Source organism: Hippocampus zosterae, chromosome 9, assembly GCF_025434085.1.
Source record: "Hippocampus zosterae strain Florida chromosome 9, ASM2543408v3, whole genome shotgun sequence".
In the NCBI taxonomy this organism is placed as follows: Eukaryota; Metazoa; Chordata; class Actinopteri; order Syngnathiformes; family Syngnathidae; genus Hippocampus; species Hippocampus zosterae.
This window is the reverse complement of record NC_067459.1, coordinates 21,221,740-21,245,532: the sequence shown is the minus strand read 5'-3', so window position 1 is coordinate 21,245,532 and position 23,793 is coordinate 21,221,740. Positions and strand designations below refer to the sequence as shown.

Sequence of the window (23,793 nt, the reverse complement as noted above, 5' to 3'; positions counted from 1 at the left end):
TTTTAACTTTATATAAAAAAAAGAAAAAATGAAGAGTACGTAAGAAAACTGGAATCGAGACAAGAAATATATATTTTTAAAATCTCAAACCACGTTGGGGGGGTCACAATATTAAATAACCATATTATATATATTATATATTATATAATTATTAATATATAATATAACAATATTAAAGTCAAATAAAATAAATATGAACAACAAAAAGGATGCTGTATAAAGTCAGATACATTTTACAGTTTGCCGTAATTAATTAATCACATGTACAGCTTTTTGGATATCTTACATCCAGATAATGAAGAATACATACACACACACAAACTCCACACGGGAAGGCCAGAGGCCGGAATCGAACCATTGATCTCTCCAGAACATCATAAAGCGTGAACGGTGTCACGTGGTCACTTGTGGCCCGTGACGTCAGCGTTCAGTTTGTTTTTGTGTGACATCGGTAGGCTGTTGCAGTTTACGAGCGCACTCACGATAGACGGCGACGGCGGGCGAATAGTTTGTGATTATTAGTCGTATTATTTGTTTTCTTCTCTTCGTCGCGTTCACTTGACGTCAGTGGACAGGTGACGCACATGAGTTTGTTTTCTTTTCAGTGTGGTGTTGATGCACGAAGTAGCCAGTGGCGTCGTTAGCCTCGCTAGGCTCGTCAGCCGCCGAGTGTGAGCGACCGCCGTCCTCGGCGGGCTCGGCGGCCTCTATGCGTGCTCTGGATCCGGCCGTTGCCGCGTGGAATTTGTGAAGAAGTGTAAGTCTTTGCTTTCCTCCTTGTTGTCGTCAGCAAGCCTTCGCCTCGCTCATTTGGTAGCCGATTAGCGGCTAACATTAGCCCTGGTGGTGGCGGCAGGCGGCTATTAGCAAACACTTTGCTAGTTTTCGTGGCCCTCTGCTCGTCCAACACAAGACGAGATGCATTGTTCAAGGTTAGCCTAAAAATCCGACGTCTTTCCTTCAGTCAGAACAATGGTTTTGCTACCTAGCTCGTAGTTTTTGCAGCGTCATGGCGCAACGTGACGTCAGTGGCTCGATTACGCCACTCAAATGGACACAAGTTCGTGAGCTTATGAAGCAGGTATGAGTTCAGGGGCCACAGTTATTCCAATTTGAACTCAGCTGGGCACCGCTAGTCCGCATGGATCCAAATCCGTTGTGGTAATGTACAAAAAGGCACAGAAAGATTACATCAAAGCGACCCCTTTACTAAGATAAGATGAGATATCCTTTATTCTTCCCACACTGGGGAAATTTACAGCCTCCAGCAGCAAGAATGTATGTAGAAAGAAGAAAGGAGAAAGAGAAAAAAACAACAAACATCTTTCAATTAAATGCAATATGAACACAAATGGATAAATCGCAGTACTATTTACAATTTTCCTTCACATCATTTAATTATTATTATTATTATTATTGTTATTTTTTATTCATCAGCCTGACTACTCACGCAGTTGACTGACATTTTGGCATAGCGCTACAGTTTTTAACTCCGACAGTGCAGCCTTTTCTGCCAAGTTGGCGTCCTTTACTGGTAACACTTGGCATCATTTCGCCTTCTCAATTGCGGAAAGACCAGGTGTAAATTCCTGAGGAGCTGCCAATTTCACAAACTGCGCCCTCGAGTGGACACAATTGTAAAATTGCATTTGATGGTGTATTCTGTCCCCACGAGAAGTGGCAAAGAAAGTAAAAACCATGCCACCGTTTGGCTTTCGCCACAAGTGCTTCTACTCAACTGGTGGGTAAACAAGCTAATTTATCTGGCAGTTGAGCAGAAGCTCCTGTGGCTAAAGCCAAACGGTGGCAGGGTTTTGACTTTCTGGACCTGCATTTTCCACTTCTGCCCCCCCATCGGGCAAATGTTAGCATGCCCTGGCGTAAAACAACCTAAGCAAAGCACAGAAAATATAATGTCGCATGATTGACTCGTTTCAACCTCTTGCTGCTATTGCCTGTTCATGTAATGTAAGCCAAGTCCAGAGTGGTGAGCCTCCTTGTTGGCCCTGTTCAAACTGTTGCGTTTGTTTGTCAGTGGGGGGTCTGGCCTGGGTCCAGCATGGCAGCAGGCGGTCCGGAGCATGAAGAAGAAACGCTCCAGACGGCCTTCAAGAAGCTGCGAGTGGATGCCGACAGGTACGACCCGTCCTTCCATACGATGTCCGCGCTGCTAGCGAGCGGATGCTGACGCACACTTTTTTTGTGTGTGCAGTTCACTCGCGGCGACTGGTGTGCCCGAATCTCCTCGAGTGACAGCAAGGGACCCTGGCCCTTCTAAGGCCAAACACGGAGCGTCCAAGGACAACTGGCACGGGTGAGTGGACATGTGTGGAAGGCGTTTACAATTATTCCTGACTCCTTTGACCAGTGTGCCTTTTTCATAAAGTGGACCTGAATAGTACCACTCAAAATCACTTTGATGCACGTGAATTCCTTGGCAATCATTAACTCGTCAAAATGCATTCTGACAGCGCTACAAAATGGCCACCTCACTGTACACGAGGGCCCCATCCATATGGACCGTTTGAGGCCGATGCCTATATTTGGCAGAACAAATTCTGATGACCGATTAATCAGTTGATTAATTTAAAAAAGTATCTACTGAATACTCTCAATTATATTTTGGGGTCCCTTAATGCAATTTACTTTGAAATCGGCCCCTGAGGTTTTTGGACAAGTCAAGTGGAAAAGGATCCCGATTGGTACTTTCTGAAAAGACGGGTTTCCTTTGCGAAGGTAGATCCTGACTGACTTTTTGTTTCAGCAGCTGCATGAGGAAGGCATCGCGAGGAGCCAGTCGGACGCAGCGGCGGCGGCGCTCTAAATCGCCCATCCTGCACCCACCGAGGTTCACCTATTCTGCCACACCGCCCCCTGCGGGAGTCCTAAAGAAGTGCACTGAGCTCAGCCCTGCATCCTCTGGCGGCTTTGGGGCGGTGCCCACCGGGGCTGCTCCGCATCGACTGTCGGCCACCGTCCCCCCATCTGAGCTTCCCGGGAAGGACCAGAGCAGCTCAGGAACCGCCCGCGAAAAGGATGACGCCGACACGCCAGACTTTGGACTTTTGTCCAAGCGCCCTGGTTGCAGTGGCTTGTGTGCTTGCTCACACACAGACGGCGACCCGAAGGCCCGGGAGGGAGCGAGCGGCGGCGCGGCCCCCTGTTGCTGTGCATTCAAAACGGGTGCTTGGTCCGGCACGGGAGCGTACTCCTTCACGGGACTGCGCAACGTCATCTCGGAGTGCGAGAGGCGCGGGGGACCCCGGGCCCCGCCCACCAGGACTGCCGGCCTTGCCCACTCGCCGGCCTCCACTCGCTCGTGTTCTTCGCAGGCGCTGGTCTCGGTCGATGACGTCACCATGGAGGACCTGGCCGGCTACATGGAGTTCTACCTCTACATACCGAAGAAAATGTCGCACATGGCTGAGATGATGTACACGTGAGTGTATGTGCACGCCAATGTGATCTTCATCCCTTTCCTGCTTCAATAAAGTTCAATATTTGGAAGATGCCTTTTTTGAATAGAAAAATGACATTAAGAAACTTAAGGTTATGTTCACACTGCAGGGGGCGATGCCCAATCCGCGCTTTTTGTTAAATCCAATTTATGTACTCATTCACATTACAAAAATATGTGCGACTTCTTACGCGAACACAACTGCACAACAGCAACTGGGGTTGAACAGGTCAGAAGAGGCGATACACAAAGACGGAAGTACAGTCGAATGACTCAAGACGAGTATTAATCGCACAGGAAAACAACCTTCAGCTCAGGACTACATGAGCAGTTTTACTCATCGATTGCTTATTTACGCAAATGTTAATTATTTGGAGGACTACTTTGTACTTGACCTCTATTATTCAAAAGTAACTGTACTCAAGTACATGGCTGCATACAACTGTACTCGTCTCTGTATCTCCTTTGTTGCGTCACATGCCCTGAGGCATGGTCCAGAGAAGTGAAAGCGCAGCTCCTGATGGCTATCGTCACGGAGAAACGGTTTTGAGGAAACGCAGATCGTCGCAGCACTCCATCCCAAGTGTATCCGAAACACAAAGGCCTCCATGTTGCCAACGAAAACAATGACCCACTTACAAATGTCCACCCTGTCCTCCATGCTTGTTAATCAGCATTTGAGCCGACAGTGGCGTACAAAACGCACGTCTTTTTTGGATGAATGGATCATACAATATTAGCGCTTATCAAAACGGCACGTTTAGTCAAAGGACCACAAAAAGAGGAAAGTGGTAGAAAGATTGTGAGCAATCGATACAATTTCTTTTGTACAGAACTTTTATTACCACAAAGAGACAAAGACAGACCGATGATCTTGAACTGCATCCTGACAAAAGTCACAGGAGGTCAAAGTTCAAAGACTAAAAACCCAACACATTGAAAATGACGATGCGACTTTCCCATCGACTGAGAAAACCCAATTAGTCGTTTGGTTGAAATATTTGGTCAGACATCGCATCCCCACATTCTGCTAATTCACATACAGTAAACCTACAACAAAATACTAGCCGATTGACTAAACGGGGGGGGGGGGGGGGGAAGTACCGCATCACTTCTCCCAATCACAAATGAGCTAGAAGAAAGGGTCTCAATCGTCTTTTGATAATTTTCTAGTTTTTGCAGCTGCTGCACATTTTCACCCTTCCTACACCAATTTATCCTAACACACACACGCACTTCAACACGCACACTCACTCGTGTCCAATCACAAACTAGACAGGGTGCGGTCAGAGGGAAGATGAAATGTTCACTCGGCAGCGTCCAGTTTTCGCTAAGCTAACTAGCATCTACGTCACATTCTAACCCCATACACACACATTTTGTCCAATCACAAACAAGCAAAGACAAAGGGAGAGGCAAAGAGGTTAAATGTTCACCAGTTGAGTCATATTCGGTAGTTTCCACTTTTTGTCTAGTCTAACCAGCAGCTGAAGCCCACGCCACTTGTTTACAACCCAGCTTGTTAATTAGCGTTAGCATGAGAAACTTGTACCATGAGCGGCAGTGTGTCGTCAGCAGCAGTTTGATTTGCTCCAAGTCAAACCACTTTTCATTCACTTAAGAGTTTACACCAAAGAATGTGTAGTGTGTGTCTACAAAAGACGAGTCACTTTTTACTAAAAAGGTGCAGAGTGTCAAGCAAACTCCTTGACAGGAATTACATATATATTAAAAAAAAAAAAATCATGAGGACCAACCGGAATATTTGAAAGGAAAAAAACAATGTCATCCAAGAGGCAACGTCGGCAATAAAAAAATATATTCAGATGAGCGTCATGGCGCTGACATTAGCTTAGCTTGTGTGTAGTGAATAAATAAGGGCAGGGGCCTGGGGGGCTAGGCATAAATCTCTGCGGTGGGGGCCTTAGTGTAAATGGGCTTCTTGGCCAGCTCGTAGCTTCCTTCATCTTTCTTTTTCATGCGATGAAGCAGCAGTACCACCAGCAGAACCGCCACTGTCAGGACCACGACGCCACCGCAGATTAGTCCTGGAAGCAAAAAATACAAGCAAAGTCTCACTGCATGCTGCAGCTTCATTTCATCCATTTTTAAATTATTAACCAGTGCATCATAAATAAAATGGTGGCGTGTCTATCCTTGAACACACATGTACACTCATTAGAGTTGGTGTCAAAAAGGCTTGCTTGAGTTTTGACTTGAGTAACGACTACGTTACGCACGACGGCACGCAAAGAAAACTGCGACCGGACACGTAGTGCCCTCACCTGCGAGGACCTCCGTCCTGGAGAAGACACCGTCGCCGTTGGCGGCGTGAGACATCAGCACGTTGGAAGGAAGCTGGTCGCCCGGGCGGGGAGCGTTCCGCAATAGAGGTATCTCGTTGTCGTTCTCCGGCTCTGGGTCACGGCGGATGGTGGGGCGAGATGGGCCGGCCCACTCCGGAATCCTGTTGTCCGCGTCGGGACGCTGAAGACGGCACGAGGACAACCGTTAGGAGGGACCAAGTACTCAGCATTATTGCTCACAGCTGAAACATCGCTACGTCCACTTCGTACTCGTTGCCACAACTGACGGGATGAAGAGCCGATCCTTACACTCAATTGTAGTAGCCACTTTTTCCCCTTCAGTTACAGATGTAAAAGTCAGTCACCCCAAACCCCCCCAAAAAAGGGGAGAAAGGCAAAATTTGGACGTCCAAAGGTGTTTTGTGGCTTCAAGACTATTTCAAGCCACCCAACTCTGGCTGATGCTTCCGATCACAATTCTATGCCCTGTGCAACCCAACACCATCATCATCATCATTTACCTCAGTGGAAGGCAGCCAGTCACGTTCGGGAGATGAGCGCTCGTTCTCTGTGGACAAAAACAAAAGTTGAAATTGCGCTTCAAGTTATTAGCTTTGTGCATGAAAACTCGGGACAAACCTGCGTCGTCGTCACCCGACCCCGACACCTCATCTTCATAGTCTTCGTCTTCATCTTCGTTTTCCCAGTCATCGTAGTAATAGTCATCATCTTCCTCTTCCTCATCTTTGTCTTCCTCATTGTCCGTGAAGCCAAAGTCTCCCGATGACTCCCGGCTGTCGTGCTGGTGGGTCACCGCAGCCTTCAACGGCATCCACGTCTCCGTCTCCCTTACCTGCTGGCACACGGGGATGTTGTCAGTCGGCAACCCGTCGGCAACCAAAAAACTGCTTATAACCCAAATTATCAAACAGTGCCAGCGGTTGAAGAAAATTTCTCGTCACACAAAATCGAGACGAGCGCAAACGGCAGACCACAGGGCCGATGGCCAATTTTCAAGGGTTCCGTTTACATTTACTCTAAAATGTTACTTTCTTTTTTTTTTTTTTTAATCATTGGTGACCTTGAGTTTAGACGTCAAGGGCAACCCCGCATCAACAATAACACCCAATGGGGGCACAAATTCCTGGCAAAGAACGGTGCAATCCAAGTCGTCGTGGCCCGGGCCCCACATAATCACGATATAATGCAATAAAATTTAAATCATTTTCATGTCTAGCCTCTTGATAGTGTTTTGCTTAAGACTTAAATAAAATATTGCTTTTGGGTGGTCAGTTGTTTTGAATTTAAAATAAAGGCACTAATAATTAATTTTTTTTAAAAAAGTGATTATGTCATTGTATTCATAAAATATGCAGTGGGCCGGCGGAGCCAGCGTTTGGAAGTAAGGTACACGGCGGGCCAACACAGCTCCCCAATACGGTGCCATACTGGCCCCAGGCCGTCGGGCAACCGCCAACGTCGGACCCGCAGTCATACAAGCGGCTGGCTGAGTTTGGGGCATGGTGGGGGATAAAACATCCGATTTGTGTGTAGATGAGAGGAGAACAGGAACACCGAATTCAGATTTTCATCATTCTGGCCCGATTTAATAGACTTCCGTAACATCGCTGTCCATGCTGTCGTGAAAAGGCAGGAAAAGTTCATCACTCAGTCGAAGAGGGCCCAGAAAGTTGCACCGAAAAAAATTTGGCATTCCAAATCTGTGTGTGTGTGAGAGAGACGGGAAGAGCGAGAGAGACAGAGACAGAGAGAGAGACACACAGAGAAAGAGAGAGACAGAATGTTCCGTGTCCATAGAGAGGGTCTGTACGGGTCCATTGAGACGCTTCCAAGTGTGCAAAATCCCCCGGAGGGCCACTCAAGGTCAGCGGAGGTCACATTCCACAGCAAAGGAACAAGGCGAGAGGAGGGAGCACAAAAGGAGAGAAGCACCGGGAAGGACGGACCAGTAAGGAATGCGCTGTGCGATCGTCTTGTTAATCGCCGGTGCTAAGCTAACTGGCTAACCGGAGTAGAGGTATGGGGGGGGGGGTCTCTTCGAGTATGGGTGTCGGTGGCATCACACTCAGCCTTTGGCCCTCAGTGTACTGCGAACTTCTTCGTCTCACTTTCAACATTATCACACACACTAAACATACTAAAGTCCTCGCAAATCACGCATCTATGTACATGCGTAAACACAAACACAAACAACTCACTCGCGCGCGCGCACACACGCCCACGTGAACGTAGGGGATGGCGGAATGAGCGACGCGATTTGAAGAAAAACTCCTAGGTTACACACACACACAATTTAAAAACGTATTCAACACACAATGGTGGCTGATGTAACATGTGGGCATAAATAAGTCTGAGATCCCCACTAACAACAACAACCCAAGCCCCCTCCCCCAGAGGGCCCCTTTCTTTATAATAGTTCCGCGAACACGCACGTCCAAACAAACAGGTCGGAACGAGCACACGAGCAAAGTTATTGAAAAGTCAATTGAGGCGAAGACGAGTGGCAGCGGGTGTTTGGTTAGTTCGTCAGTCGACGAGCTTCCGGGCTTGCCGTGAGTCCCAGGTAAAAGTTAGCACGCTAGCTGAAGGGGAAAAAACGTTTGTAGTGGTTTCCGAATGCTTTCGGTCAAAAAATCGTGAGGGAAAGAGGAAAACAAGTCCGGACAAAAGGCCACGAACGACAAGGTGTGCGGATGAGCGACTTTGACTTACCGACTCGGAGGTGACGCGCAACAACGAAGTGGACAAAAAGAGCAGGAGGCCGAAAGCCAAAACGTTTGACGAACTTCCAAAAGTTGACATTTTGACTTTGCTTAAACTCTCTCAACTGAAATCTAAAAAAAAAAGAAACCACGGCTACGGGAACTCGCGGTTCGTCAAGGCGTCTCAGACTTCAACTTGGTCCAAAAGGGACAATTATTGTTGTTATCCTCTACCAACTTTGACGGACGACTTTTGGTGACCGTCGTCTTTTTCCTCTCGTATAACTTGTGCCCTCGCGACTCTGCACCAATGAGCGGCCACCAGGGTGATGACGTCTCCGCTTCATTTCCCGTAATTCTGTCACGGCAATCCCTTGCCCCCCCTCCGCCGCCGCTTCACGATAAAAGTCCCACACGCAAATTCGAATTAGCTTGTTCTTCTTTTATGATTATTTTCTAACTTTTTCATTTCAAATTTGATTTCACATACATTAACAAATCCTATTAACAACGATATGTTACTTTATGATGACAAACGTATCAGGAAACAAAAATTTCCACCAAATAACAAGCAAACAATAAAACAAACAAACAACAACACAATACCAACACCTCCCTATCACATTTGTGACCACCTCGCTCCATATTAGGTGATTTTTCGAAATCAAATACACCAGCCAAACTTCAACACATTCATACAAGCCGTACGACAAATTAACAAAACAGACATTTTCACTAATAAACACATGTAAATACACGACAAACACACACACACACACTCGTCCACACACGCACAAAGGAATTGCCTATGGGGCATTCCAAGAAAACTTGAGCAATGTTTTCGGTTCATCATGAGTCAGTCGCATTTGGTTTCTATTTTATTTTTTATTTTGGCGGAAGTGCTGCCAACTTCCTGCGGTACGAACATTCCTCAAGGGACGTCACTTTCCAGTTCAAACTTTCCCTTTTCTTCTCCCAACACGTTCACGTTGCCATCCCATCGTGTTTTGTTGCGTGCGGTCGTCATATGACGCAAGTCTCAGCGGGAGAAAATGGCCGCAAGATGATGAGCAGCCTCGAAAACAATGTGGCGATGTAGAAATATGTTTTATGGGCAGTTATCTTTATTACTGTCTGTAAAAAACAGTCAACTACTTCTTCTTCTTGGACACTGCGCTCGTGTGTGTGCGCGCTGTCTAAATAAAGATGTATTGTTCAACATTCTATTGTATTGTGTGGCGCAGGAGCAGGAAGAGGAAATTATAGTTCCAAGTTGGTTGCCATGATGTCATAACTGTGTAGACAGCTGTAAAGCACTTCCCCCTTGGAAATTTAGCCGTTCTTCCTTTCGCTCAGTCGTCGACTTTTGTGTATTGCGCATTTATTTGTTTTGAGGTGACATAGTTTGAATTCGTCAAGGCTGTCCCAGGGTAAATTTGGGGCCAACGGATAAATAGCATTTCCACTCATTTTGATAGGGAAAGATGATTTGAGAGACACGTGTTTTGAGATATATCATACATTGATCTACCCTGGATCCATCAGTGAATGACCAATTCATTCATTCATTCATTCATTCATTCATTCATTCATTCATTCATTCATTCATTCATTCATTCATTCATTCATTCACCACTTATTCGTCATCCATTCTCAGCTGCTGTGAAAGCGCTATATAAATAAAGTATTGTATTGTATAGCCATCATGCAGCCACCTCTTCATTCATCCGTTAGTCATCCAAGCATTCACCCAAATCCAACATGTACCAACACGTCAGCATCCATCTACACAAACACATCCGGTACTGCAACCAACCAACCAAGCAACATCATACAAAAAGCATCCACTGAACTGTCCAAACATCCGCGCGCCGACTCACCTTCCATCCATGATCACGCAGTGTCACTGACTGACCAGCAGATGGCCTCCACGTCTCTTCTCTCTCTCTCTCTCTCTCTCGCTCTCTCTCTCTCTCTCTTTCTTTTTCGTTGACAAAAGAAGCATTTCGAGCTGCAGTAATGGGTGTATGAAGTCCGTGGTATTGATATATCCGCACTCTCACGAGTGTTAATTGGGTATAGACTTTGCTCATTAAGTATTAAGATTAATTAATAAATGAAAAAAAAGAGAAAAAAACCCATGAGTCACTGGTGTGATTATCCCACATAAGCTAATGTAAGCTTTCAAACTTTAACTACCGTGGATAGTCTTTCACGGTGATGTTAGAGAATGTACTTTATCATCATGTCCATAGTACCTAGAGAAAACCCACGCAGGCATGGGGAGAACATGCAAACTCCACACAGGAAGGCCGGAGCCGGATTAGAACACTGTACCTCTGCACTGTGAGGGTGACATGCTAACCGGATTAGAAAATAATAACAACAATAATAATGACCCCAAAAAATAATAATGTGACTTAATGATCAACTGATTCACACGTCCGCCTCACAGTACAGAGATCTGGGGTTGGAATGTGCGGTCTGACGTTCCTGTGTATGTTGTTTTCACCTTTTCACCAAAGACTGCATGATTTTTATATTTTCTTAGAACATTCAGTACTTAAAATAAATTAAGATCGACCCTCATGAGGATGATCAGAACAGATAATGGGTGGATAAATGAAGCTTTAAAATGGTCTCGGTGCTTGGATTCTGTTTCGGACCCCTAAAAATGGGCTAAACAGGGTGACCAAAAACATCCTAATTCATGGCCACAGTATATAACACGTATAAAAAAGGCTCACTTAAGAATACACTTTGCCCCCCAAAAAAGGAACTTGGCTGTTCTTCCACCCAAATAAATTATGATGGAAAAAATCGGTTAAAAAAAAATCTCTCTCTCGCTCTCTTGTTCTCTCAGCCCCTTCCTTTTTCTCCTTGTCCCTCCCTTTTCTTTTTTTGCCACCTTCTGCGTTTGTGTCTCTCATGGGCGTTCACATCACTCTCAGCCGGATGGACTGCAAGGACCGCTTTGCCCACTCGGTCCCCGTTTGTCCACTTTGTCTGGTGTTGCCATCGCCATGACTACCAGCAGCAGCTGCTAGGATGAAACTTTGGTTCTCTTGTCTCTTCTTTGCGCTCATGTGCCGGACGCCACCAACAGAACCGGTGGGAACGGTCACCATGGAGAGCGCCATAAGCAGGGCGGCCAGTCACCAGATTGCCATGGGAGATGGAGGCATGACGTCGGTCAAGGTGACGCCGCACGACTACATGATGTCCTTGTACCAGATGGGATCCTCTGAATCGGCGCGACGTAACTTCAGCATGGACGCCGACACCGTCACCAGCTTTGTGGACTCTGCTCGAGGTCGGCCATTCGCTATTGCGCCCGCTCCGTCTGTTCGCTTTCATTTATGTGCTCGCCACATCCATTCATGTTCTTCATCTCAATTGATGTGCTCCTTCACATTTTGGTGTGTTTGTGTGTCTTTGTGCGTGCATGTGTGTGGGAGTCCCACTTTTGCTCTCCGGCGCCGCCCTCAGGAGAAAAATAAACTTTGTCCGTCACGCCCCCACGACCCTCGGTCCCTCCTTCACCTGGCTCAGAAAACTTGTGGTGATTGCGGCCGCCAACGTTTACGTTCCTTTTAAATTTAGCTTGTGTTTGTTTTAAAGCATCTCAGCTAGCGGCTAGCCGCCATTGAGCGACCGCTCGCTCGAAAGCCACAAGAAGTTCACTTGTTGCTCCCAATGGAAACAACCGCAAAGCTTGGGCGCGTTTCATTGCTTCTTAAAAGTGTGCATGACACACCTACGAGACTTTTTATTGCTTGAATTACAAATGGGGAAATGGAATGAGGGCGACCAGTCCCTTATTGGTCCACAAAGGCCGTGACATTGGCTGGCTACCAGTCCAGCGTTTGTCTATATGTACCTTGACGGTGACTAGTGACCGCCACTATCTTGTAGTCTGACCAGAAAATGTTTTATGCTCCCCATACAGACGAGCTTGGGTCGGTCCTGTGGTACCAGCGGTATCAGTTCCAAATCTCGTCTCTGGACCAGGATGGACTTGTGGGAGCAGAACTTCGAATCTTGAGGAAACGCTCAGCCCGACAAGTGGCAGCAGGCGAGGCTTGCTGGTTGAACCTCTACAGCTGCGGGTCGGGCCCACAGAAGGTGGTTCTGATCCAGACCCTGGCGGCAGCCGCACTGGAACCCCCCAAAGGAAAGTGGGAGGTCTTTGATGTCTACCGTGCCGTCAAGGCCCTTAAGAAACCCAGTCAACAGAACCAGAACCAACTCAAGCAACACAACCAACAGAAACGACCCAACCAAAAACAACACAGCCAGCAGAACCAATACAGCCAAAACAACCACCAGAACCAGAAACACCACGTCCAGGAGCAAGAGAAACCGCACCCCAAGTCCGAGCCGGAGAAAGAGTTGTCGCTGTGTTTCCATCTGGAGGCGGTGGAGAGTGGAGGGGGCGGGGCTGCTGACCTCCTGGGTCTGGGCTTTGGCAGGGCCGGGCGGGCCCAGAAGGAGAAAGCCTTCCTGCTGGCCTACAGCCGCAGCGATCGGGGGCCGGACGCGCTGGCTGACGTGTTCTACAAGGAAATCCGGGCCCGCTCGGGACACGCCCGCAAGAGCATCTACGAGTATCTCAGGTCACAACGACGGTTGCGAAGAGCCCCACATGCTCGGCCTCACAGCCCACCACTGCACTGCCGGCGCGTCCGCCTGCACGTGGACTTCCGGGCCCTGGGTTGGGACGACTGGATTATCGCTCCGCTGGACTACCAGGCCTTCCGCTGCGGCGGGTCCTGCGACTTCCCCTTGCGTTCGCACCTGCAGCCCACAAACCACGCCGTGGTCCAGACACTGCTCCATACTATGGCTCCGCCCACAGCCCCGCCCGCCTGCTGTGTGCCCACGCGTCTTAGCGCCATCAGCGTCTTGTATGTGGACGCGGACGACAATGTGGTCTACAGGCAGTACCGTAACATGGTAGTGGACGCTTGCGGCTGCAGGTAGAACGTTTGAGCGCCTTGAGCTACGACTGACTTTCCAAATACACACCATGGATCTGACCTTTTTCTTTTTCTTGCCTTGACTTGAGAGCCGCGATACTCATGTTAGTATGTGTGTGTGTTTGTGGCCATCTTACACATTTCACATTTCCTTTTATGAGTGTAATACTGTACAATATATGATTGCTCTAATCATTAAAGTTGTAAAAAAAATTACCAAATATTTTTATTTTATTTATTTTATTATATATATATATATATATATATATATATATATATATATATATATATATATATATACTGTATATATATATATATATATATATATATATATAAAATTTGTGGGGGTGGCCCGGTAGTCCAGTGGTTAGCACGTGGGCTTCACAGTGCAGAGGTACCGGGTTCGATTCCAGCTCCGGCCTCCCTGTGTGGAGTTTGCATGCTCTCCCCGGGCCCTCGTGGGTTTTCTCCGGGTGTTCCGGTTTCCTCCCACATTCCAAAAATGTGCATGGCAGGCTGATTGAACACTCTAAATTGTCCCTAGGTGTGAGTGTGAGTGCGAATGGTTGTTCGTCTCTGTGTGCCCTGCGATTCGCTGGCAACCGATTCAGGTTGTCCCCCGCCTACTGCCTGGAGACAGCTGGGATAGGCTCCAGCACCCCCCGCGACCCTAGTGAGGATCAAGCGGTTAGGAAGATGAATGAATGAATATAGAAAAATCTAATTTTGAAAGGTTTTTACTTCAAGGGGACTCATCCTTCAGCCACTTGTACTAAAGCTTTCACGTCGGAAACAAAAAAGACGCTTACTTAAAACTACTTATGGATTATTTTTTCTGCTACTTCAGTAACTTTGTGTGTGTGTGTGTGTGTGTGTTTTATGTCTGTGTCAGTGTCTGCGTGTGGGAATGTTTATGTGGGTATGTTTATGTGGTCAGACAGACATCCTGGATACTGACAGTCTGCAGTTGAACCCTTTGGCTCGGGTCCATGAAGATATTTTGTCGGAGTGGTTGCGTGTGTGTGTTTGGGTCGAATGCAACTGTGATTGAAGCAGCATGTTAGATTATGAGTTCGTTCAGCAGCCTTGCATGTTGGCTTGCGTCACAAGATGTTAGCTATAACATTAGCCAGCTAGGGGTGGGGGGCGGGGGGGGTGATGGGTGTTATCCTGTGTGTGTCTTGGAGAGTACAGGTGGTCCTGTATGGGTTTGGTGGTTGGCAAAAGGAGGAGTTGATGGTGAACTTTGAGGAGTAATCAAAAGAGAAGAAAGCCCTACTAATGTTCACCACCCAATAATAATAACATCACAAAGGGCAGACAAAACGTAATTAAATAAGCTATTAATTTTGTATGTTTGTTGTAGAAATACCTGTTTGAAGGTTTATTGCCATAATTAGCGTTAAAGCCGGTCCTCTTCCTGTCAGTCATGTTGGAATGGTATGTTTGTTGATTGGCCATCAGAAGTTGAGAGGTTTTCAATGACAATTGAGAACATTTCAGAAAAAAACGCGAATTAGTAGTTGTAGACTAAATTAAATTGGGCTCATTACTTTTTTCACTGCCTCTCGTAATTAATATCGCGACTACTGCACTACTGCGACCACCACGAACAACAACAAATCATTGGAAAAAGAACGAACAAATATAAATGAAAAAAGACATTTAGATTTAGATTGAAAAATAAAAGTTCAATCTGGTTGTAAAGTGAAAAGAAGATTGAAATGAGGTAAGCGGACCGTCGGCTGTGGGACTTTAGTTGCCGGTCGGACGCAAGTGCGCGTGGAACACTTAAATCAGTTGAGTTGACATTGACTGCGAGCGAAGCTGAGCAGCTGTTAGCTTCTGAAAGTTCGGCTCTGCTCGGCTGTGGCTTCCGAGCGGGTCATGTGGGCCCTGTGGCTCGCGTCCCGGCGGCCGCTGCAGTCTGCCGTCAGAAACATCGCAACCGACCTCCTGTCCCACAAGGTTAGCCTCGTTAGCCTAGCCTAGCTTCTATACGTAACGTCTGACTGGACGTTTCATCGCTATGATTCACTGAGTTTCCATCAAAGGAATCCGGGTCATGTAGTTGTGACAATTCGTGTCGATTCGGGTGTCATTGAAATGCACTGATTCGTTCAAAGTCTCGTCGCCACAAGTGTCTCTTCAAAGAAGACGCAGGCGGATGTTGGCAGTTTGACGTTCAGCAACAATCATGTAGACGTGCGCCTCCAAATGCAAAGGCGATCCATTTAAATCAGGGGTGTCCAAACTTTTTGCCAAGGGGACCTGATTTTATGTGGTGAATGAACAAGCAATACACATATCATTTGAAATGACATATCAGTCAATATAAATGTTGATTGGACTTTTAAAATTTTACTCTGGAATGAAACATAGGACTGATCTTAAACATTTATTCAGACTTATTGGCAGCTGACAAATGACTTGTTTGTCTTCATGTGACGGATGATATTGAGATCTGGATTGAAGCACAAAGGGCAGGTCTGGCTCCAAAGCAGTGGTATTGATGCGCAAAATGCCTCGCAAGTGATCGTCCGTTAGCCGTGTCCTCACACAGCTTTTATTTACGTTCCTAACCGAGAATGTCTTCTCACACAAATACGTCGACCCAAACAAGCTCAGCATTTTCTTAGCAAACGCTCGAATCTCTCGGAACCTGTCCTTATTCAGCTGTCGGTAAAAGTTGGCGAGAGAAAGTTGCTGGTGCCGACTGCGGCTCTCGGCATCACACTGCAACTCGATAAGCTCCACCTGCAAGTGGAACTCCAGCGGGAAAAAATCAAGCTCTTTTCCTCGGTCTCCCAATTGTCGTTTGATGTCCGCTAAGAGTTCTTCAATCCTGCGTGCCTAGGTGTTACGTGCCATGCAGACTTTGGCAAACTCTTGCTGCTTCTCATGGCATATTTTGTTCACATCGTCATCATGGAGTCTTTGATAAATTCACATTCGTTTAAAGGTTTGGAACGTTTTGCGATCAGCGTTACGACCGCGTAACTCGCCGCTGTGGCGTTCTCGTTTGACTCTCGAGCTCTTGCAAAATCTGATGCGAGATTAAACGAGCTTCAAACTGCTTCAATTTCTCTGTGCGTTGCTTGCCTGTAATCATGTCGTACATGTCAGCGTGTCTTGTTTGGTAATGTCGCTTGCTATTAATAATCTTTAAAAACAGCCACAGTCTCTTGGCAAATGAGGCAGACACAGTTGTTGCGTATTTCAGTGAAGAAATAGTCCAATTTCCATCCATCCTTGAATCGTCGTCCCTCGCAGTCAACTTTCCTTTTTCTGTTGATTATCGCCATTTTAGTAAATTGGGAGGTTAATATGTGCACGGAGTGATGTCTCGTAGACTCGTGAGTGATGTCTCGTAGAGTGCTACTGCTCTCTAGTGTCTAAATGGTATTACTGTACTCATTTAATGAATGCTATTACTCATTTAGCCACTAGAGGGCAGCAGCACTATATGAAACATCACTCACCAGTCTACGAGACCCCACTCCGGTGCAACATGTGTCCCATTGCGCCCAACCTGCGGGCCAGACGGCACTGATTTTATGACAGAGGCCGAGGGCCGGATGAAATTCAACCGCGGGCCGGATTTCTGATTTACATGAAACCGCCGGCATTTTCAGACAGGTGGTTCCAAGACGACTACAGTGATACAAATATATTTTGTGTGCGTGTGCTCTCTGTTCGTTCATCTGCAGGTTTCCCAGCAGGTGTCTTCTATCAGCAGATCCTGTGCGGTCCCCTTGACGACAACATGGTGGCGCCCGCTGCACCTTAACACACAGGTGGCGTCATTGCGAGTGTGTGTGCGCGCGCAGGTTGATGATATGAAAGTTGTGATGTAATTCCAGATGGAAAACGGGGGCGTTCGCTAATTGGCATCTTGCACAGGCTGGTTCAAATTAAAATCAATTTGATGCCTTGATTTGATCTGATTATTAAAGTGCGACATTTTGTCGGTGACGTTGTGGTGGTCGACTGGCTCTCATGATTGGATTTGTTGCGATTAGTGTGCCAATGATTGTGTGTCTGCTCTTTTTTTTTTTGGGGGGGGGGCTGCGGGTCAAATGGGATTCAATCTAAAGTGACTAATGGACAATGTCGCATGACTGTTCTGTTGCCCTGGTAAGAACACATGGGCAACTTACACACCCGGCAAATATGTCCCAGTACAAAAATGGAAGAATGAGTGGTCGAAAGAAAGAAATCCAGTAAGCAATATAGAAGTGAAAAAAGTTAACGGTGCGCTTTATGTGTGCGCGTCAGATGTGCAATGTGAAGGAGACACCGGCGCCCACCGAGGAGGAGGTTGGCGGTTTCACCAAGCTGATTGAGGCCATGGGTTTCACAGGACCCCTGAAGTACAACAAATGGGTGAGGCGGGGTGTGGTTTGTGTGTGTGGAGGTGGGGGGGGCACATGGTCCTATACTTGAAGCAATGCGCAAACGAAGGAGTCGTCGTGTTGTGTGCAGAAAATCAAGATTGCGGCCTTGCGCATGTACACGTGTTGCGTGGAGAGGGTCAACTACGACGACTTCTTTGACAGTGCGTACTCCCAGTGGCCAATGGGGTGCCGCTTCTTGGTCAGACCTCGCTTAGCATGAGCCACGCTAACGCTGACGCTTTTGTCTCAGGGTGCTCGCTGCCCGACACTCTCAACTCTTGGTTCCTGGTGGCGCAGCTGCATGTGTGGTAGGATTGCAACCTTAATTCATGATGCACAAACTACATTCTATTCAATTTAATTATGTCATCACTCCGTTTTGACAAAGCAAGCACTATAGTATAAGAGCTAGTTTTTATTTTTATTTTATGGAACAGATTAATGACATTCCCATTCATGTCAATGGGAAAGGATGATTTGTGCTTTGCGTTGAGAACGTGGTCACGGAAGGAATTCAACTCCTATGTCAAGTGTATGCGATTGGTGGCTTATTGATACATTGCATGCTGGGTACTTTCCGGCAGGATGTGTCTGGTGCGGATGCGTCAGGAGGGCCGAGCGGGCAAGTACATGTGTCGCTACGTCGTTCATTCCATGTGGGAGGACGTCGAGCAGCGCAGCAAGATCATGGGGGTGAGTGAATGAGTGGCATTTGTTGTTTGATGCCGCCGTCGAGGTTAGCCCACGCATGCAAAACTGACACGGCAAGTTGCAAGCACTTGTGGCGGCTGTCCAACTGCCCGACTCTGCAACTTGAACACGTGATGCCAATGATCCATGTAGCCTAGCATGTTTTGCAGCGCATACAGTTTGACGTGTCGCGGTCCACGCCTCTGCAACTGTGTCAACATCGTCATCCAACGCCCAAAGTCAAATAAGTCCAACCACTGAAAGTTGTTTTATGCGCCAAGCAAGGTCGATAAAAGTACAAAGTCGATGGAAAAGCATAGAGGGCATCCCAAAATGTTAAAAGGCACATTTTGAAAGTAAGGCAGGGTGACGGGCATGAAAATGAAAATCTGATGTCCTTTTTTTTTTCCTCCTTAGTTGCTTGAAATGGCAAATGACAAGTTTTGCTTATTTCTTCTTTGTTTTCCCCTTGCAGTCAATTTACATCAGCTTGCACAAAAACATTTCAGATTAATATTTGGTAATGTAATCTTAATTTATTTAAATTGTGTTTATAGTGTGGTGTCTGTTCATGGCTTTGTTTTAAGGGATTATTTTAATAACGTTGGGTGAAAATAATCAAATATAAAAATATGCCATCCTTAATAAATTCACATTTTAAGCGGTCAACAATTCGACACAATTTCATCTTTAAAAAATACATAAATAATCAACATTTGAGGCCATCTGCTGGTTGGATGCACATTTTTGCTCCAAGAGCGCCACCATGAGGAGAGGTCCAGTTATGTCATTGAGGTGATGATGATGATGTTTGTGTTTGTCTGGTGGCAGATCGACGCCATCCATCGAAAGGAAGCCCTCAAAGCCATGACCGAGACGTTCTACGCCGCTTTGTTTGGATACGACGAGGTTGGCCGGCCTCTCTCTCTCTCTTGCTGTTTGAGTGTGCGTCCAAGTGTGCGTTTTTAAATATTCATACGCACATCTGTGCGCAGGGCGTCCTGTCCAGTGACTGCATCCTGGCTGCCGCCCTGTGGAGAAACTTGTTTAACTGTCAGTGTGAGGACTCTGCCCAGCTGGAGCTCATGGTGGAGTATGTGCGCAAGCAGGTGCGTCGCTGTGTGTGTGTGTGTGTGGGGGGGGGGCTTATGCGTGTCAGGCGTCATTTGATTGGCGAGTCATTTCGCAGGCTTGCTTCAGTCAACTTCCAGTATTGATTGTTCAGACGTCTTCGTTTAACTTTACACCGTGTAGCTACTGATGATGCAAGTGATGGTTTTTGATTTTTTGGAAAAATGTGATGCAAATGGCACTATTTTTAAGTCATCCACTGTGTGAGAACAATCGGAATGTTTGCAAATAAACTCCAAATGATAACCGTATTTGTTTCCCCAAAATATGGAAGTAGTTTCTCTTCCGCCATTGTCCTTGCAGCTCCGAAGGTGACTCGCTAGCTGACATTGAAACCCTGTTGGGACATGCTGGCCATCCACCAAACAGAGTTACAATATGAAATGTGTTTATAAACAAGCTTCCTTTCCTTGCCTATTAAATGTTTTGAAATACTGCTGTGCGTAATCATCTGCAACAGTGCATTTGAACAAAAACTGTATTTTTGGGGAGAAAAAAATTCCAATGTTTCTCAAATGGTTCATGACTTGAAAATGATGCCGAGTTCCATTTGCAGAGACGATAAAAATCTGAGACCGACATTTGCATAATAATTTCAGCATTTGGTGTACATGAGAGGAGCTGGAGTAAGTTGAGCGTTATGGTCATTTTGATGGCATTCAAGACACTGACGCAGTCTGCGTTGACATGTTTTTGCGTTTTCAGATGCAGTTCATTGACTCTTTGGATGGCGAAGACTTACTTCTGACTGGAGAAGTCAAGTGGCGCCCCTTACTGGAGGAGAATGCTCAGAGCATCCTGAAAGTGGCCACGCCCACATACAATGACGCTGGACTCTGACTTACTGTCTGCACAGAAACAACAATCCTTGTTTGTTTTCACCATTACGCCGCTGCTGACCACGCTGCGGGGCCCTCGCTTTTGTGGGAAGGGATGTTATCGCTCCAATGTCATAAGTCTAATGTAACTTGTTCTGACGAAGTCAATTCGAGGATTTTTTTTTCATATTTGTTTTGTCTTTCCGACACTTCATTAGGTGTGTGTCTGTGTGTGTGTCAAATAAAAAGTGACAATCCGGTTATGCCCTGTCCATGTTTACATTTTGTAAAATGTGTAAAAGCCCTTCATCTTCACCCGTGTGAATGGAGAACAGAACCATTACATAGCTTTGGAATCTGTAAATGTTTTTTTTTTTTTTTTTTTAATAACATGTCACCATAGAGCCACCAAAGATGACAGCCAATGTTTAGGCTTCATTTACATATATTGCTTGCATTAGTACAAAACACAATCCGCTGAATTATATCTATTTTTTCTTCCTCTCTATAGTACTGTATTTTAATATTGGCCAGTGGGGGTGTTTTTGCAAATTGACCAATCTGAAGTGTCGAAAATGGCTTGCTTTCTTTAGCGATTCAATGTTATTGTGAAAACTGTGTTTTTGGGGTCTCATGAAAAATGAGTATTTTGTAGGTCAAGAGGTTTCACCTGATACTAGTGATATATTTGTATAATTTAATGATATTTATTAAACTTATATCGGAAGAAAGCAGCCATCTTTTTTATATGTTCGGCTTCAAAGCTATGTGTTTATTTTCTTTTTCTTTTGCTTGTTTGGACCCCTGTCTGCAATAAATAATTACAAATTTCAAAAACTGTTTTCCTAACTGGACGTCATTGTTACGTGTGATCCTGTATGTGACGTATTTTTCAGGAGATGCAGTGGCTCTCCTGGCGCGGCAGTGACGTCATTGTTGTTAGTTCGACTGGTGTGTTCCATTTCTGACCACTGGAGGAGACACGTTGTAACTGGACAACGAAAGAAGAAAAAAGGAAGACGAAGAAGTCCAACTCGGAAGTTACAGTATTTATTACTCTGTTCTTGCAATTTATCACGCAAATCTTTTTAACTCTTTACAGCCGATCCCTCGAAATGGTAAGAAATGATGATGCTGCCATAACGCACTTAATGCCCCACGTTAATATTCATATGTCGATGTCTAGAGCACCGATAGTGTAGTTCGTCCTAATACTGCTTACACGAAGGGACGTTTTGTTTGTGACGGCTTGGGCGTTGTCATGTTAGCACGATGTTAACCTAAAAAAAATCTTAGCACACTGATATCATCGTTCATCCGAAGTGACCGTTTTGAAGTAGCGAAAGCAGAAGCACATCACGTGACTGCAGGATCCTTATTGCGATTGTTCTGCCGCATTGTTTGTAACATTGTCTTATTCTAATTCATCGACAATGGTCAAATGTGAATGAAATACCATAAATCGAAGTCATCACGTCACACAATTGAGTTGACAAATTCACGTCAACATTTTGGTAGCAACGCACTGATGAAACACTCGACACTGATGAAACACTCGACACATGAACACAAACCTTGTGCCTGATCCCGTTCTTCCAGACATGGGGTCTTAATGGGCTTACTAATATGACAGGATGGTGAAGGGTGGAATGCAATATAACCCTGTGTCACTGTTGGTGGCTCATATCAGCAGCCGCGAGTGCCCAATACGATACTTGCTAACGGTCTTTGTGACACCGATACTTGTTGTATTTATTTTGCTCATCTCTAAAATGTAATAATGATTAATACCGAGTGTGGTAATTTGAATTACAGTTCTAATATGACCAAACACGCATACTAGATTGGACAAAATAAATTGTTGCGGTGGATTTTCAAGGCTTAAGGTGGCGTAAGAAGGATGCTCAACAAGACTAAAAGGTTGTACTAAAAGGGCAAGTCCAAAATTTGACGTAACATCAATTGAAATGGTGCTAAATGTTGTGCAGGTTTTATCAACATACGTTTGGATTCAATGTTGACTTCCTCTGTGCTTGTTATTGCTCAGGCTGAAGTGGAGGAGACTCTCAAGAGAATTCAGGCCCAGAAAGGAGTTCAGGGGCTCATCATCGTCAACTCGGATGGTGAGATGACAGCAATGATGCGACCGCGACCGCATTCTTTCTAATCGCTATAAAGGGGATTTGGATGTACTGAACCTTCATACTTCCTGAAAATACTATCCCACTCAAAATCTCGTCCTGCGGATTGGGGAGAAGGCAGTCACAGTTGCATTCACTCATCAGAACCCACGAGAATAGAATAGAATGAGATTGAAGGTTATAACTCACATCCCTGCTTTTGCAAATTCTTTTTCCACTGAATGAATGGAAATTCCCTTCCAGCCTTCCCTTTAAAAAAAAAGTTTTATAGGTGTATTTTAAGGTAGAAAAATGGCATACAAAGCTAAAAAAAAACAAACAAAAAAGCTTTATTTTTAATGAACCCATACTAATATCGTCATCAAGATATCTGAGTCAAAAATATGGAGAAACGAAATGTACATATCGCACAGCTGTGCTCTTAAAATGGGTTCATACCTCAAAAGACCATGGCTCATATCGATATGGGCCATCGTCTTTTGAGATATGATGGTGGCGCTAACGCAGTTGGCTGAAAGTAGCGATCGAGTGTGTCAATTTGTGTTTGTCCCAGGGATTCCCATCCGCTCAACGCTAGACAACACCAGTACGGTGCACTACGCCGGCCTGATCCATCAGCTGGTCATGAAGGCGCGTAGCACCATCCGTGACATCGACCCGCTCAACGACCTAACGTTCCTGCGACTGCGATCCAAGAAGAATGAGATCATGATCGCACCAGGTCGGTCCGCACGCGGCAGTTGTCACCGCAGATGCTGCTACCGTTGCCGGCGCTAATGCATCACCTGCTTTGTTTTATGCAGATAAGGACTACTTCATGATTGTCATTCAGAACCCGTCAGACTGAAGACCAATGACCACTTTCCTGTTTTTAGCATCGCAAAGAAGAAAACGTGAACATGTCACTTTGATCAGCAACTTATTTCACTATTTTTTTCCTCCTTTTGTTGCCAGATTGTTATTGTCAGCATCAAATGTTTCCAATAAATGTTGTGAACATTTGTCAGCATCTGGGTTTGTATTCTCAACAAATAATGGAGCCTATCCCAGCTCTCTTTGGGCAGTACATGGGGTACACCCTAAACTGGTTGCCAGCCAATTGCAGGGCACACATCGACAAACACTCATTCACACTCACAATCACACCGAGG

General features: G+C 45.8%; 6 protein-coding genes across 9 annotated transcripts in view; 4 read left to right on the top strand and 2 right to left on the bottom strand.

Annotated features, from left to right (window-relative positions):
- The window catches only part of tsen2 (TSEN2 tRNA splicing endonuclease subunit), a 122,338-nt gene extending 118,563 nt beyond the window's left edge, over positions 1 to 3,775 (bottom strand). Inside the window, exon 1 of the mRNA XM_052076111.1 lies at positions 3,761 to 3,775. The gene's annotated coding sequence lies outside the window, so the exon portion shown is untranslated. The remainder of the gene's footprint in view (positions 1 to 3,760) is intronic.
- oser1 (oxidative stress responsive serine-rich 1) lies at positions 418 to 3,507 on the top strand. 2 transcript variants are annotated; one of them, XM_052076128.1, is made up of 4 exons: positions 418 to 757; positions 2,036 to 2,136; positions 2,213 to 2,314; positions 2,768 to 3,507. In XM_052076128.1, the coding sequence occupies exons 2-4, from the start codon at positions 2,060 to 2,062 to the stop codon at positions 3,441 to 3,443; spliced, it is 855 nt and encodes a 284-aa protein (XP_051932088.1). In that variant the 5' UTR covers positions 418 to 757; positions 2,036 to 2,059; the 3' UTR covers positions 3,444 to 3,507. The 2 variants fall into 2 exon arrangements, with proteins under 2 accessions (XP_051932088.1, XP_051932087.1); XM_052076127.1 differs by having other exon boundaries at positions 419 to 757; positions 2,765 to 3,507.
- Positions 3,776 to 4,276: 501 nt separating the features above from the next.
- sdc4 (syndecan 4) lies at positions 4,277 to 8,796 on the bottom strand. Of its 2 annotated transcripts, none has more exons than XM_052076133.1 (5): positions 8,497 to 8,796; positions 6,403 to 6,619; positions 6,285 to 6,331; positions 5,743 to 5,944; positions 4,277 to 5,505 (listed from the first exon to the last, which is right to left on the bottom strand). In XM_052076133.1, exons 1-5 carry the CDS (start codon positions 8,584 to 8,586, stop codon positions 5,354 to 5,356), a joined length of 708 nt encoding a protein of 235 aa, XP_051932093.1. In that variant the 5' UTR covers positions 8,587 to 8,796; the 3' UTR covers positions 4,277 to 5,353. The 2 variants fall into 2 exon arrangements, with proteins under 2 accessions (XP_051932093.1, XP_051932094.1); XM_052076134.1 differs by having other exon boundaries at positions 6,403 to 6,616; positions 8,497 to 8,795.
- Positions 7,579 to 13,609, top strand: gdf5 (growth differentiation factor 5). The gene is made up of 3 exons (XM_052076110.1): positions 7,579 to 7,732; positions 11,593 to 11,799; positions 12,436 to 13,609. The coding sequence occupies exons 2-3, from the start codon at positions 11,613 to 11,615 to the stop codon at positions 13,467 to 13,469; spliced, it is 1,221 nt and encodes a 406-aa protein (XP_051932070.1). The 5' UTR covers positions 7,579 to 7,732; positions 11,593 to 11,612; the 3' UTR covers positions 13,470 to 13,609.
- Positions 13,610 to 15,226: 1,617 nt separating this feature from the next.
- On the top strand, positions 15,227 to 21,339 carry LOC127607629 (ubiquinol-cytochrome-c reductase complex assembly factor 1). 2 transcript variants are annotated; one of them, XM_052076123.1, is made up of 9 exons: positions 15,227 to 15,433; positions 17,176 to 17,262; positions 17,744 to 17,851; positions 17,930 to 18,023; positions 18,113 to 18,170; positions 18,447 to 18,555; positions 19,384 to 19,461; positions 19,548 to 19,661; positions 20,389 to 21,339. In XM_052076123.1, the coding sequence occupies exons 1-9, from the start codon at positions 15,353 to 15,355 to the stop codon at positions 20,521 to 20,523; spliced, it is 864 nt and encodes a 287-aa protein (XP_051932083.1). In that variant the 5' UTR covers positions 15,227 to 15,352; the 3' UTR covers positions 20,524 to 21,339. The 2 variants fall into 2 exon arrangements, with proteins under 2 accessions (XP_051932083.1, XP_051932084.1); XM_052076124.1 differs by having other exon boundaries at positions 15,228 to 15,433; positions 17,951 to 18,023.
- A 127-nt stretch (positions 21,340 to 21,466) lies between these two features.
- On the top strand, positions 21,467 to 23,644 carry dynlrb1 (dynein, light chain, roadblock-type 1). Its single transcript, XM_052076151.1, has 4 exons — positions 21,467 to 21,619; positions 22,549 to 22,624; positions 23,196 to 23,363; positions 23,446 to 23,644. Exons 1-4 carry the CDS (start codon positions 21,617 to 21,619, stop codon positions 23,487 to 23,489), a joined length of 291 nt encoding a protein of 96 aa, XP_051932111.1. The 5' UTR covers positions 21,467 to 21,616; the 3' UTR covers positions 23,490 to 23,644.
- The last annotated feature ends 149 nt before the right edge of the window (positions 23,645 to 23,793 follow it).

Bases quoted from the DNA above. Each gene is read 5' to 3' on its own strand.
- gdf5 (XM_052076110.1), top strand. From the start codon at position 11,613: ATGGAGAGCGCCATAAGCAGGGCGGCCAGTCACCAGATTGCCATGGGA. The intron at 11,800-12,435 runs GTCGGCCATTCG...CTCCCCATACAG, and splicing joins CTTTGTGGACTCTGCTCGAG to ACGAGCTTGGGTCGGTCCTG.
- LOC127607629 (XM_052076123.1), top strand. From the start codon at position 15,353: ATGTGGGCCCTGTGGCTCGCGTCCCGGCGGCCGCTGCAGTCTGCCGTC. The intron at 18,171-18,446 runs GTAGGATTGCAA...ACTTTCCGGCAG, and splicing joins GTGGCGCAGCTGCATGTGTG to GATGTGTCTGGTGCGGATGC. The intron at 19,662-20,388 runs GTGCGTCGCTGT...TTGCGTTTTCAG, and splicing joins TGGAGTATGTGCGCAAGCAG to ATGCAGTTCATTGACTCTTT.
- sdc4 (XM_052076133.1), bottom strand. From the start codon at position 8,586: ATGTCAACTTTTGGAAGTTCGTCAAACGTTTTGGCTTTCGGCCTCCTG. The intron at 6,332-6,402 runs GTTTGTCCCGAG...TTTTGTCCACAG, and splicing joins GTCGGGTGACGACGACGCAG to AGAACGAGCGCTCATCTCCC. The intron at 5,506-5,742 runs GTGAGGGCACTA...TTTTGCTTCCAG, and splicing joins CAGGACGGAGGTCCTCGCAG to GACTAATCTGCGGTGGCGTC.
- oser1 (XM_052076127.1), top strand. From the start codon at position 2,060: ATGGCAGCAGGCGGTCCGGAGCATGAAGAAGAAACGCTCCAGACGGCC. The intron at 2,137-2,212 runs GTACGACCCGTC...TTGTGTGTGCAG, and splicing joins CTGCGAGTGGATGCCGACAG to TTCACTCGCGGCGACTGGTG. The intron at 2,315-2,764 runs GTGAGTGGACAT...TTTTTGTTTCAG, and splicing joins TCCAAGGACAACTGGCACGG to CAGCTGCATGAGGAAGGCAT.
- dynlrb1 (XM_052076151.1), top strand. The intron at 22,625-23,195 runs GTGAGATGACAG...TGTTTGTCCCAG, and splicing joins CATCATCGTCAACTCGGATG to GGATTCCCATCCGCTCAACG. The intron at 23,364-23,445 runs GTCGGTCCGCAC...TGTTTTATGCAG, and splicing joins TGAGATCATGATCGCACCAG to ATAAGGACTACTTCATGATT.